At 35.2% G+C, this 17415-nt stretch overlaps 2 protein-coding genes across 3 annotated transcripts in view; one reads left to right on the plus strand and one right to left on the minus strand.

Moving 5' to 3' along the window:
* KCNH5 (potassium voltage-gated channel subfamily H member 5) overlaps positions 1-17415 on the plus strand; it is a 952486-nt gene that overhangs the window by 401474 nt on the left and 533597 nt on the right. The gene's annotated exons all lie outside the window — the stretch shown is intronic.
* Positions 1-17415, minus strand: part of LOC111554508 (potassium voltage-gated channel subfamily H member 5) — a 307063-nt gene that overhangs the window by 76694 nt on the left and 212954 nt on the right. The window contains exon 7 of the mRNA XM_026456131.2: positions 2454-2650. Coding sequence (XP_026311916.1) covers positions 2454-2650 — 197 coding nt within the window. The remainder of the gene's footprint in view (positions 1-2453; positions 2651-17415) is intronic.

The following is a 17415-nucleotide window of genomic DNA, read 5'->3' on the forward strand; positions in this document are numbered from 1 at the left end:
AAAATATCAGCGACTTTGACAAGTTAAAACAATATGGTAGTCTAAAAAATACAGGTTTTAGAATCATAGAGATGAATGCAAATGCAGGCCCTGACTCCTAAGTTATCTGGCAACTAGCTGTTCCAATTTCAGAACCTTAATCTCTTCATGGGTGAAATGGAGATTATACTGCTCTGTTTGTGGGTTGTTGATGTTTAATAAGATATTATAAGTAAACTATGTTGAAGTGCCTGGCTATTTACAATATGTTTTCAGATGGTAGCTAGTATTACTAATCATGAGATAATATTTTCTCACCACTTATCTTTTTCATGAGAATATTGTTTTTCAGAAAATAAAGTGACACTGAATGACACCCTTTTCCCACTATTTGCCAAGTTATTGAGACAACGCATCAAGAGCAGAAAGGCTACAATTATAAAAACTGACACTGGTTATAATAGGAAACAGGTTGTGAGAGAAGAAAGCCACCTGATGTCACTCAGCAAACTGGCACCCATGGAGACACGCACAGTGTTTCTGAGACCCGTTAGAAAAACCAACAACAGTTTTCTGTCTCTAGCTTCTCTTCCTATCAGAAGTAGCCACACCTGTGTGTACTCAGCTGTCACAACCAATGAATGTGTGTGTGTGTGTGTGTGTGTAAGAGAAAGAGAGGTGACAGATATTTTCCACTGGTGATCTGTTTTCATTGTCCCTCCTTGGCACCTTGCATTGCAAAGGTATCAGTTGGTTATTTGATATTAATCCCTCTGGGCCTGAGTTTTCTCATGTGATTTGAAGGACAAAATAGCTGCCCATTTTCTTTCACAGGAATATTATAAACATCAAGTCCTGAGAAATGTACAGATGTTGGACAGGCGTTTTCAATAATCTTGCAGTATTTAAGAATACAGTCTTCCCTCGGTATATGAGGGAGACTGGTTCCAGGATCCCCTCACATACCCAAATCCTCACATACTGAAGCCCTGCTGTCCACCCTGTGGAACCCATATACAGGAAAAGTCGGCTCTTGGTATACACACATTTCAAATAATACAAATACTGTATTTTTCATCTGCATTTGGTCAAAAAATATTGGTGTGTAAGCGGACCCTTGTTGTTCAAATCTGTGTTATTCAAGGACCAACCATACCACAAGACTCAACTACCTAACAGGTTGCCTTGTTGAAGGGAAATTTGTCATTGCAGAAGGCAGAGCGTAGACCAAAGGAGACATTCCTGCTTAATACTGAAAGGGACTCTGAGCTCCCTAACAATAAGTGAGAAACTTCCACATTTAGTTAATATTTAGCATCCCTCTTCCACATTCATCTGCCTTCACTTTCAACTATTTGTGTTTGACATAATATTCACATTTAACTATAGATCTATTGAGCATAGGTACCTGTATTTAAGTCTGTATGTTCTCTATAGCTATTTAATTCTGTCTCACAGGTTCTGGACGCTCCATCTATTTGATAACAAAAGTATGAACTGAAAATGATGTTCAAGTATAGATCAAATAAATGTGATACAACCAGTACAAACACTACTCCTGCTAGTCTCATCCTTTCTTGGAACCCTAAGTAGGAATTACATTGACTTAATTACATTCATTTCTACATTGCTACAGTATAGACATTAATTTATCTCTTTGCTTGATTTCTTCCCTCCCTGTTAACTACAGAGAAGGTTTCATTTAAGCAGGTTATGGAAAGGAATGACTGTTATTTCAAAATACTTCACCACAGACAGGCGATCATTTTAGATAAAATCACTTAAGTGCAGTTATCCAAACATATATTTCATTCTTGGCAATAAAAAAGCCCTACCCAACGCCCAATGACCTAGAAACCAGAAGTAGGAGATTTCTTCATGCAAATTAAATTTGTGTCACACTCATCAGTTAAAAAGTGGCAATGAAGGTTAAATGTGCAGCAGCAGTGTAAAATAAAGGATTCCTATCCATATTTGTAGGATGTGTCAATGTGGCTAATTAATTTTTGAGATAGCGTTCTTTGAAAGAGTAAACTTTGTGAATTGATTATGAAATGAGAGGTGCCTAAAGAGAGCTGAGAATGTAAAATAGGCACCCAGCTTGATTAACTTTACCAGCTTTTAAAAAACCCATATAATAAGGTAAAAGACACTGGAATTGATTTTATGGCAGTGTTATAAACTCCAAGAACCAACTACATCATAGGAGAGTTCACAGCTTGTTTCTCTTCAAGTCTGTTTTTCATTTTGTATATTAAATGGTAAAGATTCAAGTCTTTACTCATAGAAACAGGGTGTTTTTTTCCCTTAAAAAGTTAACAAAATATAAATAAAGGGAAGGAAAATTATGCCACTTTACATTGATGGGAATTTAGTGCTGCAAAACAAAGTATCTTTTCTACTCCTCAGCTAATAGAGCTGAATTAATTAATACTCTGGACACTAATAAGAAAAAGCAGACCCAGACAACATACCCGTTTCCTCAGATTGCAAGTAAGAGTGAGATTCCTTGAGAAGGAGTTTGCAAAAGCTGTATAAAAGTCCAGGACTTTGAGCAAGGCTTCCCGCTTGATGATGTGTAGGTCACAGTACGTCAGTGCTCGGACGTTTGCACATGCATGGGCAAGGGTGGTCTCCTTCCAGAAGATGTCTCCAAATACATCACCCTTCCCTAGAAAACAGTATAAGATACATATTCAAGTATCTACCACTGTTCTTATTGTGATCACTCTTGTTATTCAGTTTTATATAGTATTGACCTTCCAGCATAATTTAGAACTGAGGGGATAACCGCATCTCTAAACACATAACAATATACAATGCTTTCATATAATACGGAAAGTAACATCACCCTGAATTCAGTTATTGATGAAAATCTGCAGTGACATGAATAAATGGATCCAACAGAGAAGCCAAACACCTCATTTTAACAAATAATTTCATTATTTTCTGCCACCTTAACTTTTCCTATTTTGACTAGAAGGAGCAAAGGTGACTACTTAGTTTCATCCTTGCCTTCTGGTAAAGATAATAAAATGCAACATAGAAGGATCTGCTGTAAATAAATCTAGGGCTGATCCAACATATATTACACACACATTATTCAGTAACTATGAATTGTGCCCTAAGCCAATTAAAACTTGCCACGACTTAGTTCCCCAAGAATGCCCTTCCCTCTCTACCTAGCCAACCTTATACAGGTTCTCAGAGTCCAGCTCAAGAGCTCCCCATCCACAATGACAAAGCTGAAGGACCCAGCTTGAGTAAAACATGGAGACTCAAATGTGTTATCCCATGAACAGTTCTATAAAAAGTGCTACACTATCATCAAATGTAGACGGCTTTTAAACATTCTAGAAATTGCACAGAAATCACCTATTCACTTCAGAGCACTACCCACTGGTGGCCTGAACTCAACCATTTATCATTTGAAATCAAATACTTAGTTGCCCAAATAAAAAGAACGAGAAAGAGTCTAAGGTTAAAGATCCCCAAGGCCTTTCTGCCGAGGCAGTTCCATAAAAGTCCCTGGTTTCTGAAGTGTAGTCAACTGCATTCTTTGTTCAACTTCTGCGTGAAAGGAAAAGTTTTAAAGAGAAAAAGACAGGGGGAGTATATCCAGGAGGGAAACATCTTCCTAGAGACACTCTGTTAATGATTTCTTCTTTCTGCACTCAAACCACAGAGCTGAGCAACTATCTGCCGTCATCAAGCAGATTAAAATCAGACCTAACAGGAAAAAAAAAAAAGAAGAAGAAGAAGAAAGAACTTGCATCACCCTTCAGGCCAGCCAGACAACCAGAGAAAAAAGAAAATGTGTAACCACAGAAATGAGAGAGAGACAAAGACAATGACAAGACAGAAACAGAGAGGTTGAGTGAGTGAGATCACAGATTCTTTGCTCACCTAGGTAGTTGGGAAGTTCTGAGAGAAACATGGGGCTTGATTTCAAGCTTAAGGGGGACTTCAGGGTAGAAAGAGAAAATATGCACATGACTGAAGAGGTGATTAAAACCACCACATGATCATGTGACCAGCATAAAACAACTATAATGAATATTTAATTAATCTTAAGCAATTCATTTGTTTCTGGACCCTCCAAAAATTCCTTTTAGTTCATGACACTGATGAACGAATTAACCATCTAATACCCATTTATTTGCCCAAGGAAGGGAGATTAGAAACCTGATATCCAAACAAAGTCTCTAGGGTTATACAGCATCGTAATAACCAAAGGGAGACTGCAGTTACAGAAACTCTACCTCCTTTTATACAGATGAGTTTCAGAACTCTGTACGTGGTATTCTCTTCAAACTAGTAATCCCAATTATAGGCATTTATTCAAATTGCATAACAAGAAGTACCAAATTTATTTATAAAAATGCTCACTGAAGTGAAATTGATAATCACAAAAAATTAGAAATAAATGTCAATAAATAATGAAATAGTATGCAGACACAAGGTATCATAAATTTTACAAGTGACATAGAGGTTATATAAGGTTATATAAAATAGTAAAAGCAGGATATCAAACCATACACACAGTATAATCTCATTTTATGTACCCCATCTCCCCACCCCCAAACATACATACATATATGCACACAAAGCGCAGAAGTAAATGCATCAAAATGGTAGGTCCTCTCTGCATTATGGAACAATGTATGGTTTTCATTTTGTCTTATAATTTATGTGTAATACTTTGTAAACAGAAAACATCAACAACTGTTACATTACCACAGTTCCTGATGGCACCAAAAAAAAAAAAAAAAAAAAAAAAGGCAAGCTTTTAAAGGGCTGCTTTGATCTACCTCTTATTTCTTTTCCTTTTTATTCTTACTCTTTCCATACTGGATTTTTCCTTCAAGAGATAGAAAAAAAGTCACACTTCTCTATGACTCATTTCTGTATCATTTTCTTAAATTGTCAATTATAACCTCTTAACCATTTATGAGTGCTCATTACTTTACAGCTATTTGGTTTTCATATATTTTCACATCTGAGAATCAAAACATTAGAACCACTGCATGTAATATTCTTTATAGTGTTATTAATGATAACCCTAGATTTTTATTTAAACCCTATATGTCCAATAGCTATGGCAATTGTAAAAATATGTGTAAAATATCAATGTCCAAAGAATTAAAACAGCTTTTGAGATAACATGCAAAAAATTCTTAACTTACAATGTTAATTAAGAAATAAATATATAAAGAATAATATGAATATGTTTACAGCTATAACAAAATATATAAAAATGAAACTGAAGTGTCAAGACTAAAAGAATTGTCAATTAAGAAATCTACTTTATCTTCTTTTCTTAAGACAATTCTCTTGATGGAACCAAAGTATAATGTATTTTATAAGTATATGTTATTATATATAGTTTATTAGTCTGTTCTCACACTGCTAATAAAGAACGAAGACATACCCAAGACTGGGTAATTTATAAAGAAAAGAGGTTTAACTGACTCACAGTTCTACATGACTGGAGAGACATCACAATCATGTCCAAAGGCAAATGAGGAGCAAAGCCATGTCTTACATGGTGGCTGGCAAGAAAGCTTGTACAGGGGGAACTCCCATTTATAAAGCCATCAGATCTCAAGAGATTTATTCACTACTAGGAGAACAGTATGGGGGAAACTGCCCCCATTATTCAATTTTTCCACCTGGCTCTGCCCTTGACATGTAGGAATTATTACAATTCAAGGTGAGATTTAGGTGAAGAGACAGCCAAATCATATCATATAATATACTATGTTATATAAATTTATCAATTGATACAAATTGAGCTAAAAGTCTAAAGGGATACAAGACTAAAATAAAATGCATTTAAATAATAATAGCAACTGGATTTAAGTGGTATGTTTATGCGTCTTTTTCTTCTTACTCTGTTTTCCAAATTTTTCTATATTAAAAAACAGCAAACCATTTTCACCAATGTCTTTCATTATACTCCTTAATAAAACTGAATTCATAAAATATATACATAGATTTATAGATCATAAATAAATATTCATTGATTACTAAGTGCATTTTCAACAGGTTAAAGGTACTCAAAATGGAAAGGTAATTTCTTCTTACCAGTATGGGTCATTTTTAATTAAAGAATCATTCAAATATCTGTTATATATTTTATTTAACTTAACTGATGAAATTAAAAATTCTTACACTATTTCTGCCTAAAATTTTTAAATTTAAATTATTACATTAAATTATTATGTTTTTGGTATTATGGGAAAATAAAAAGTCTATGATACAGTGAGGATAGCAATAAACTAGAATATGAACTCATGATAAACTTTATTTCCTGCTCCTCTCCCAAAAAGTTTAGAAAAGCAAAGCAAAATTAACAAAAGTAGATAATTCTGCCCCCAACATCAGAATTCACTTTACGTAATAAGCAACACTAATTGTTTCATTACATAGAATTTTCATTGGGATATGCAATATGTAAACTGGATATTAAGCTAATCAACCATTTCAAAGTGTGTTTACTTTGTTGGCTTTCTACGTCACCTATTAAGCAATCAATTCACAACAAACTTTTACCGCATTTCTGAAAATACGGTCATCTTTCAAAAAAATTAATTAATTTACCAGCCAAACTAAAGTTGGTTAATGTCCTTCTTCAAGCATATTATGCACATTTACTGTAAGTCATCTCAGAAATCATAGGCTGTGAAAATGTGGGGTTAGGCATGGAATATCTAACATGCATGCATCTAATATGCATGGAATAACTAATGAAGAAACACTTTTCTTTATTGTACAAAAGATTTTGCACACTTTCAGGGCTGGGAACGCCTGTTCATCTTCTTGACTACAGAACATTTGATGCTGGTTTTTAGGTCAGCTCCTGCTGGGTACAAGTAGTCTCTGCTATAAACATTTTAGAGCTAGAGATAACTAACCTCCCCTCAAATCCTAAAATTAGTAGAAAGCTTGTGCTAAACATGAAAGTTGTTGTTTGGTCTATTTATATTTTCTCAGTTCTTTTCATCAAGTCTTATGAAGTATTTCACTGTTAAACTACAGGAAAAAGGATTGTAAAACAGAAATAAGTGTGAAAGACTCATATAGTAGGAAACTGGAACATTTAAGGCAAAACAGAGAGAGAGTTACAACATAATTAAAGAAGTAATACAGACTACGGTATGCTTAGGGATTATGGTCCCCTAAGGGGCTGATTTTATAGCCAGATTTATTTTTTCAAATGTGAGACACATTATTTGGTGAGTTAATAACATAAATAAAATAAATGCATAAAAATTACCACAGTTAGGCAGGGCACAGTAGCTCATGCCTGTAATCCCAGCACTTTGAGTGGCCGAGGTGGGCAGATCATGAGGTCAGGAGTTCGAGACCAGCCTGGCCAACATGATGAAACCCCATTTCTACTAAAAATACAAAAATTAGCTGGGCACAGTGGCGGGTGCCTATAATCCCAGCTACTTGGGAGGCTGAGGCAGGAGAATGGCTCGAACCCAGGAGGAGGAGGTTGCAGTGAGCTGAGATCACGCCACTGCACTCCAGCCTGGGTGACAGAGCAAGACTCAGTCTCGGAAAAATAAATACATAAATAAAAATTACTATAGGTATTCATCAGTGAGAACTGCTAATCTGAATTTTACTTAGGTAGTTTTCTGTGAGTTTAGGGGTGTGATAGTGGCTCTATTTGAAGATTTTTCTATACAGTGATCTTAATCCATGTATTCACTTCTTTTTTTAGTAAGTTTTATTGTATATACTTGAGATTTAACATGTAACGTTATGGAATACATAAAGACAGTAAAATCACTATAGTGAATCACTATAGTAAAGCAAATTAACATGTCTATCATCTTACATATTTTTGATTGTGAGATGAAAGCAGCTAAAATCTACCTATTTAACAAAAATTTGTGTTACAAACAGGCATAACCCTCATTTTATTGTGCTTTACCTTATTGCACTTAGCAGATATTATGTTTTTTACAAATTAAAGGTTTGTGGCAACTCAGTGTCAAACAAGTCTATCAGCATCATATTTCCAACAGCATGTGATCATTTTGTGTCTCATTTTGGTAATTCTCACAATATTTCTAATTTTTTCATTATTATTATATCTGTTATGGAAATCTGTGATCAGTAATCTTTCATGTTATTGTTGTGATTCTTTGGGGCCACTATAAACCACACCCGTATAAGATGGCAAACCTAATCAATACATATTGTGTGTGCTTTAAATACTCCACTGATCCATCATCCCCCAACTCCCTCTTCCTCTCCTCGGGCCTCCCTGTTTTCTGAGACACAATAATATCAAAATTAGGCCAACCAGCAACCTTAAAATGGCTTCTACGTGTTCAAGCAAAAGGAAGAATCACAAATCTCTCACTTCAAGTCCAAAGATAGAAATAATTAAGCTTAGTGAGGAAGGCATGTCAAAAGCTAAAAGAGACTAAAAGCTAGGCCTCTTGCACCAAACAGCTAGCCAAGTTGTGAATGCACAGTAAAAGTTCTTGAAGGAAGTTACAAGTGCTACTCCAGGGAACTCATGAATGACAAGGAAATGAAACAGACTTACTGCTGATAAGGAGAAAGTTTTATTGGCCTGGAAAGAAGATCAAACCAGCCACAACATTCCCTTAAGCCAACGCCAAATCCAGAGCAAAGCCCTAACTATCTCCAATTCTGTAAAGGCTAAGAGAGGAGAGGAAACTGCAGAAGAAAAGTGTGAAGCTAGCAGAGATTGGTTTATAAAGTTTAAGAAAAGGAGCCATGTCCACAACATCAAAATGCAAGCTGAAACAGCAAGTACTGATGTAGGAGCTGCAGCATGTTATCCAGAAGATCTGCTAAAATAACTGATGAAGGTGACTAGACTAGACAACAGATTTTTAATGCAGATGAAACAGCCTGCTATTAAAAGAAGATGCCATCTGGGACTTTCATAGAAAGAGAGAAGTCAAAAACTGGCTTCAAAACTTTAAAGGATAGGCTAACTCGTTAGGGCCTAATGCAGCTGCTGACTTTAGTTGAAGCCACTACTCCTTGATTACTCCCAAAGCCCTAGAATCTTAAGAATTATGCTAAATCTACTCTGCCTTTGCTCTATAAATGGAAGAACAAAGCCTGGATGACAGTGCATCTGTTTATAGCATGCTTTACTGAATATTTTAAGCCTACTGTTGAGACCAACTGCTCAGAAAAAAAGATTCGTTTGAAAATATGACTGCTCATTGACAATGCATCTGGTCACTCAAGAGCTCTAATGAAGATGTACAAGATGAATGTTGTTTTCATGCCTGCTAACACAACATCCATTCTGCAGCCCATGGATCAAGGAGTAATGTTGACTTTGAAGTCTTATTATTCAAGAAATATATTTTGTAAGGCTATAGCTGTCATAGATACTGATTCATCTAAAGGATCTAGGCAAAATAAATGGGAACTCTTCTGGAAAACATTCAGAATTCTAGATGCCATTCAGAACACTTGTGATTCATGTGAGATGTGAGAAAGCCAAAATATTAATATTAACAGGAGTTTGGAAGAAGTTGATTCCAACCCTCATGGATGATTTTGAGAGCTTCAGACTTCAGTGGAGGAAGTAACTGCAGATGTAGAAATAGCAAGACAACTAGAATTAGAAGTGGAGTCTGAAAATGTGGATGACTTGCTGCAATCTCACTATAAAACCAACCAGTGAGAAGTTGCTTTTTATGGATGAGCAAAGAAAGTGGTTTCTTGAGACAGAATCTACTCTTAGTGAAGACGCTATGAACATTGTTGAAATGACAACAAAGGATTTATAACAGTTCATAAACTCAGTCGATCAGACAGTGGCAAGAGTTTGAGAGGACCGACTCCAATTTTGAAAGAAGTTCTACTGTGACTAAAATGCTATCAGTCAGCATCACATACTATAGAGAAATATTTTATGAAAGGAAGAGTCAGTTGATGCAGCAAATTTCATCGTCATCTTAGTTTAAGAAATTGCCACCTCTATTCCACCCTTCAGCAACCACCAACCTGATGAGTCTGCATCTGTCAACATCAAGGCAGGACTGTCCACCGTCAAAAAGATTACAACTCGTTGAAGGCTCAGATGATCACTAGCATATTTTAACAATAAAGTATTTTTAAATTAAGGTATATGCATTTTCTAGACATAATGTTATTGCACACATAACAGACTAAGCATAATGTGAACATAACTTTTATATGTGCTGGGAAACCAAAAAATTGGTGACTCTATTACAACATTGGCCCTATTATGGTGGCCAGGTACCAAACCAACACAATCCCTGAGATATGCCAATACAATATTATTAGCTATAGTCTTCATATATACATTAGATCTCTAAAAACGTTCATCCTACATGTGTGCTACGTTCTAGCCTTTGACCTACATGTACTCATTTCCTGCCACCCTACTCTACCTCCCCACCACTGTTTTACTCTCTATCTTTGCATATTTGACTTTTTAAAAAGATTCTACATATAAGTGAAATCAAGTAATATATTATTTATGTGTCTGGCTTATTTCACTTAGTATAATGTCCTCAACATTCATCCATGCTGTGGCAAATGGCAGGCTCTCTTTCTTTTTTAAGGTTGAATAATATTCCATTGCATATACTTACTACATTTTCTTTATCAATACATCCATCAATGGATACTTCGGTGGCTTCCATATCTTGCCTATTGTGAATAATACTGCAACAAACATGGGAGTGAAGATATCTGTAGGAGGTGATAAATTCATCACCTGTGGGTATTTACCCAGTAGAGGGATACTGGGTCACACAGCAGTACTATTTTTAATTTTTTAATAAATCTCCATGTTGTTTTCCATAATGGCTGCACCAAACTACATTCCCACCAATAGTATACCAGGATTCTCTTTTCTCCACACCCTCATCAACATTTATTATATCTTGTCTTTTTGATAATAGCTTTCCTAACAGGTGTGAGGTGATATCTCATAATGACTTTAATTTGCATTTCCCTGATGATTAGTGATTTGAGCACCTTTTCATATACCTGTTGGTTATTTTTATGTTTTATCTGGAGAAATTTCTGCTCAGGTCTCTTGCTCACTTTTTAACAGGGTAATTTATTTTCTGCTATTGAATTATAAGAGTTCTTACATATATGTGGTTTGCAAATATATTTCACAGTCTATAGGCTGCCTTTTCATTTTATTGATTGTTTCCCTTGTTGTACAGAAACGTTTTAGTGTGATGTAATCCTACTTATTTATTTTTGCTTTTGTAGCCCAAGCTTCTGGTGTTATATCCAAAAAGTCATTGCCAAGGCCAGTGTCAAGGTGTTTTTCCTGTATGTTCTCATCAACGTGTTTTATAGTTTCAGGTCTCACAGTTAGGTGTTTTATCCATTTTGAGTTGATTTTTTCTGTGGGTGGAAAATAGGGTACTAATTTTATCCTTTTGCATGTGGAAATCCAGTTTTCCCAGCACTATATATTGAAAAGACTACTAATTTCCCATTGTGGCCTCTTGGCACCCTTGCTGAAAATTAGTTGACTATATATGTTTGGATTTCTTTCTGGGCTCTCTGTTCTGTTCTACTGCTCCATGTTTCTTTTTTATGCCAGTACCACACTGTTATAATTACTAGACATTTGTAATATAATTTTAAATCAGGAAGTGTGATGCCTCCAAGTTTGTTCTTTCTCCATACAGATTTTTGTCTATTTGGGTTTTTTCTACAGCTTCACATGAATTTGAGGATTGTTTTCTCTATTTCTTTAAAAATGTCATTGGAATTTAGATAGCAATTGCTTTGACCATGTATATTGCTTTGGGTAGTATGTACATTTTAACAATATTAATTCTTATAACCCATGAATATAGGATATATTTCCATGTATTTGTGTCTTCTTCAATTCTTTCTTTCTTTTTTTTTTCTTTCACTGTTCCTTGTGGAGCAGGGCTAACTTATTGGTGGTATACCCAGAGCCATCTGATTTCTTTCATCTATGCTTTATAGTTTTCTGTGTACAGATATTTTACCTTTTTGGTTAAATTCATTCGTATGTATTTTTGTAACAATTGTGAGATTTTTTCTTGATTTCTTTTTCAGCTAGGTCATTATTTGCATATAGAAATGTTGCCAATTTTTGTAGTTGATTTTGCAACCTGCCACTTTACTACATTTGTTTATTAGTTCTAACAAGGTTTTTGTAGAAACTTTGGCTTTTTCTACATCTAGAATCGTGTCATCTACAAACAGATAATTTTACCTCTTTCTTTCTGTTTTAAATGCCTTTTATTTATTTTTCTTGTCTGACTGCCTTTGCTAGTACTTCCAGTGCTATATTGAATAGAAGTGGTAAGAGCAGGCATCCCTGCCTTGTGCTGGATCTTACTGGTAAAGTCTTCAGTGTTCCCCATTGATCATGATGTCATCACCACTAGACCATCATATACGAAATGCTTAATGGAGTTCTTCAACTGGAAATGAAAGGATAATAACTATCAAAATGAAAATATATGAAAGTATAAAACTCACTGGTAGAAGTCAATACAAAGTAAAAAGCAGAATATTCCATTACTATAGTATTAGTATATAAATCTTCCAGATCTCTAGTATGAAGGTTAAAAGTTAAAATGGTCAAAAATAACCATAGATACAATAAGTAACTTACAGTAAGTCAGTCACAAGAAAAGAAGAAAAAAAAAGGACCTACAAAACAACCAGGAAACAATGAATAAAAGGGCAAGAATAAGTCTTTACCTATCAATACCCTTAAACGTAAGTGGATTAAATTATCCAATCAAAAGACAGGGTGGCTGAATGGATGTTAAAAAAACAAGATCCCACTATATTCTACCTATAAGACCCATTTTAGCTTTAAGAACACACATGGGCTGAAAGTTAAAGAAAGGAAGATATTCCATGCAAACAGTCACCAAAAGAGAGCAGGGGTGGCTATATTTACATCAGATAAAATAGATTTCAAGTCAAAAACTGTCACAAGAGACAAATAAGCTCATTATTTAATGATAAAGGCATCAATTTATCAAGTATATAACAACTGTTAATATATATGTACCCAACATTGGAGTATCAAAATATACAAAGCAAATATTAATGGACTTGTGGGAAAAAATGCATAGAGATGCAATAATAGCAGGGGACTTCAATAACCCACTTTCAACAATGAATAGATCAACCAGATAGGAAATTAATAAAGAAATATTGGACTTGAACTGTATTCACTTTTATTTATTAGTCAGTCCTTCATATAAGTTATCATTGCAATCGGCTCATAAACTTCATTATAATTACATGGGTCCAAAAGTATTCATTTATAGATGAATAAGACTATATGTTTTTAATTATATTATTCCAAATGGATTCAACTATGTACAAACTGCAAGGGTCATAAAGTAATATTTTAAAAAGGAAGAAGAGAAAGAACAAAACAATGAGTATTGAAACTAAGAAATTATATAGGTTTATTAGAATAAAATCTTTTAAAACATTTAGAAAAGATGTCTGTCACTCTTCAATGATTGATGTCCAAAGTCATTATGTTAAAATCATCATAGATACAAGCTTGAAGACATTTTCAGAGAAGCAAATAATAATTCTTATCTATTAAAAAAAATAACTGATTTAGCTTGTAGATTTTTTTACACACACAAAGAATGAGCCAAATAACTCTTATTAAGCAGAAGTAAAGAGAAAGTATCCTGACATCAGTAAGAAACTACCTTTAAGGAGGTAGAAGAAATGTTAATAAACATGCTGATTATCCTGAGTTTGGCACTATTAGTGTTAAGAACAAATTGACTGCATACAAAAATCCAAATATGTGCTTAAATCAAGAAAAGGAATGGCATATTATAAAAAAGAAATCCATGCAAAAGACTAATTTGGAAATCAATTACATCTTGAAACTCTCCTGTCTTCTTTTTCTAAGAAAACATTTAGAGTTGAAGCCTATGATATTGTTCATATTATAACTAAGTCGTACAACTTTTGCAACTGTGAAGTGTGGGAAATAATGGCTGTCTTTTCTTCCTCATTCAATTAATGAATGTGACATCCTGACTCAACCCTAACTCTAACCTATGATGCAATAATCTGACTTCTGTGTATGTATCCAAAAGTATTGAAATCAAAATCTCAAAGAGATAGCTGTACTCTCATGCTTATTGTAGCTTTATTCAAAATAGGTAGACTTGGAAACAACCCCAGTATTTATCAGCAGATGAATGGATAAAGAAAACGTGGCATATGCATACAATGGAATATTATTCAGCCTTTGAAAAGAAGAAAATTCTGTCATTTGCAAAAATATAGGAGAACCTGGAGAGCACTAGGCCAAACAAAATAAGCCAGTTGCAGAAGTACAAACACTTCATGATCCCACTCATATGAAGTGTCTATAATAGTCACATTTATAGAAGCAGAGAATATAATACTGGCTGTCATGGCTTGGAAGATGGGGGAAGGGATAGTTTTTGTTCAATGGTTATACAGTTTCAGTTATGCTAGATGAATTAAGTTTTAGATGTCTGCTGTACACATAGAGCCTATACTTAACAACACAGTACTGTGAACTTCAAAATTTGTTAAGAGGGTAGATCTCATATTAAGTGTTCTTACAATGAAAAAAATGACAGAAGAAAGCTATGGGAGTTTTAGGATGTGTCTATCACCTCAATTACAGTAATGGTATTACATTGTGTGCATTCAATATGTGTAGATATTTGTGTATCAATTATACCTCAATAAAGCTGTGTTGATGTGATAGAAATGTATATGAGTAAGGGCAGTGATCACAGAAGCGTATAGGGAAACAAAAAGCAATCACAGGGATAAAGGAGTGAGATTAAAAGCACAGGTTTTCTTTCTTTCGTTCTTGTATTATTGTTACTTGTCTTTCGTTTTTCCTTTACCTTATGCTGTATTATTTATTTATAAAATAAAATGCTACCACTTAAAACATTTTTTTTAAGTTTTTTGGACTTTTTGTTCAAAAGTTGAAACATTTGCTTTACGCCGTGAGGGAATAGGCAGATTCAGGAAATAGAAATCTGGCTTTCAAGAAGTCTTTAATTTTGTAAGAGAGACAGACCAAAAAAAGTACAAAATAGAAGAAAATGAAGTAAGTGTATACAGATTGGGATGTGCAAAGCGCAGAAGAAAAATACTGTTTTTAATTTAAAGAAATTAGGGAACACCTCACAAAGAAAGCAAGCTTCATTTCCACTGTAACATTTACCATCTCAGTAGACCCTGAACTCTTCCATAACCCAGATGAAAGAGGAGAGTCGAATGTAACATCCCTATCTTGTGTTCTAAGAACTCATGGCATTCACACCCTGGGCTCAACTCTCCTTAGTCCTAAACACCTCCCTCGTGGTAAACCAGTGACTTGGAGAAGGACAGTATTTGTAGATACTTAGTAGCTATTTAGCCAATTCATACTTAACTAAGTACCTTAGGTAATATTTAGTGAAGGGTTTTTGTAATGTGTACTGTTATGGTGCCTAATTCTTGGCAGTGGTGTTAGAGAAATCTTTTTTCAAAAATAAACACAAATAAACTGGTAAAGGTAATATAGGTACTCTATTTTCCATTAAGATTAAACCAAATAGTTGTACCATAATTTCAAAATTGTATTTCAAAAGTCCTGTTAACCAGAGCATCATTTTTTTTTTTTTTTTTTTTTTTTTGTAATTTGATGGTTAAGAGCATGCACACAATTTCAGACAGGTCTGGATTAAAATCCTGTGCCCACCAATTACTTACTAGCTGTGACCCAGAGTGAACCACGTGATATTACAGAGTTTCAGTTTCTTCATCTGTAACATGACTACAATAATTACTTTCTTCACAGGGCTATTAAATGACTTGATATAATAATGTATACAAGGCCGGGCACCGTGGCTCAACCCTGTAATCCCAGCACTTTGGGAGGCCAAGACGGGTGGATCACAAGGTCAGAAGATCGAGACCATCCCGGCGAACACGGTGAAACCCCGTCTCTACTAAAAAATACAAAAAAACTAGCCGGGTGAGGTGACGGGAGCCTGTAGTCCCAGCTACTCGGGAGGCTGAGGCAGGAGAATGGCGTAAACCCGGGAGGCAGAGCTTGCAGTGAGCTGAGATCCGGCCACTGCACTCTAGCCTGGGTGACAGAGCGAGACTCCGTCTCAAACAAACAAACAAAAAATGTATACAAAATAATGAGCACTCCATTAATAATTATTGGTGTTTTAATCAGATTTTCAAAGAGGCCCAAGTGTATTTTTCAAAAATATACTTTAAAAGTTTGATAAGGAATATTAAAATCAAAATGTATCTGTTGGCTTTACATTTTACTTAAGTGGGTGGGGGCTCATTTACTAATGAAAGATAAGGTTTTTCTTTCTTTTTCTTTCTTTAAGTCTCTTTTAATTCTTTTTTTTTTTTTTTTCTTTTGAGACGGAGTCTCGCTTTGTCGCCCAGGCTGGAGTGCAGTGGCCAGATCTCAGCTCACTGCAAGCTCTGCCTCCCGGGTTTATGCCATTCTCCTGCCTCAGCCTCCCGAGTAGCTGGGACTACAGGCGCCCGCCACTACGCCCGGCTAGTTTTTTGTATTTTTTTAGTAGAGACGGGGGTTTCACTGTGTTAGCCAGGATGGTCTCGATCTCCTGACCTCGTGATCCGCCCGTCTCGGCCTCCCACAGTGCTGGGATTACAGGCTTGAGCCACCGTGCCCGGCCTCTTTTAATTCTTAAATGTTTATGTATTAATGAAATTAATTCAGATTTATTGAATCATTCATTCTAGCTGATGACAAAAGCAACTCCACTTTAGGAATTAAAGCTAAATTTCCTTCAATGAATGTAATTTAAAGTTTTCTTATTATGGTCAACTACCAGGTATAAGTTAGATTCTTTCTTGGTACTGAGGATCCTTGATGGAGAACAAGAAAGGAGCAACTTATCAGAGAGCCATGTGTAGTCTGAGACACTTAACACAGTTCCCCCCTGAATTCTCTTTGTTCAAATTGCCTAGTTAACAGCAGGAAAATGTTTCTTCTGCCTATAACAGATCTAAACTAAAGCTACAGGCTTTTGAGAAAGGCATTTTACTATAAACCTCTAGACAAAGGAGGAACAGAGGGCATAGAGGAAATTGGCAAGTGAGTCAACAGAACACAACGTATTTTTCTGGGTACCCAGAACTGAAACAATTATGAAAACAGTTTGTTGGCAAAGTATAGTACAGCTGGCCCTCCATACCCTTGGGTTTCTCATCAATGGATTCAATGAAGCACAAACATAAAATATTTCGGGGAAAAAATGGATGGCTGCATCTGTACTAAATGTGTACAGACATTTTTTTCTTATCATTATTCCCTAACCAATAAAACTACTATGTACACAGCATTTACATTGTGTTGGGAATTACAAGCAATCT

Source organism: Piliocolobus tephrosceles, chromosome 6 (genome assembly GCF_002776525.5).
Source record: "Piliocolobus tephrosceles isolate RC106 chromosome 6, ASM277652v3, whole genome shotgun sequence".
In the NCBI taxonomy this organism is placed as follows: Eukaryota; Metazoa; Chordata; class Mammalia; order Primates; family Cercopithecidae; genus Piliocolobus; species Piliocolobus tephrosceles.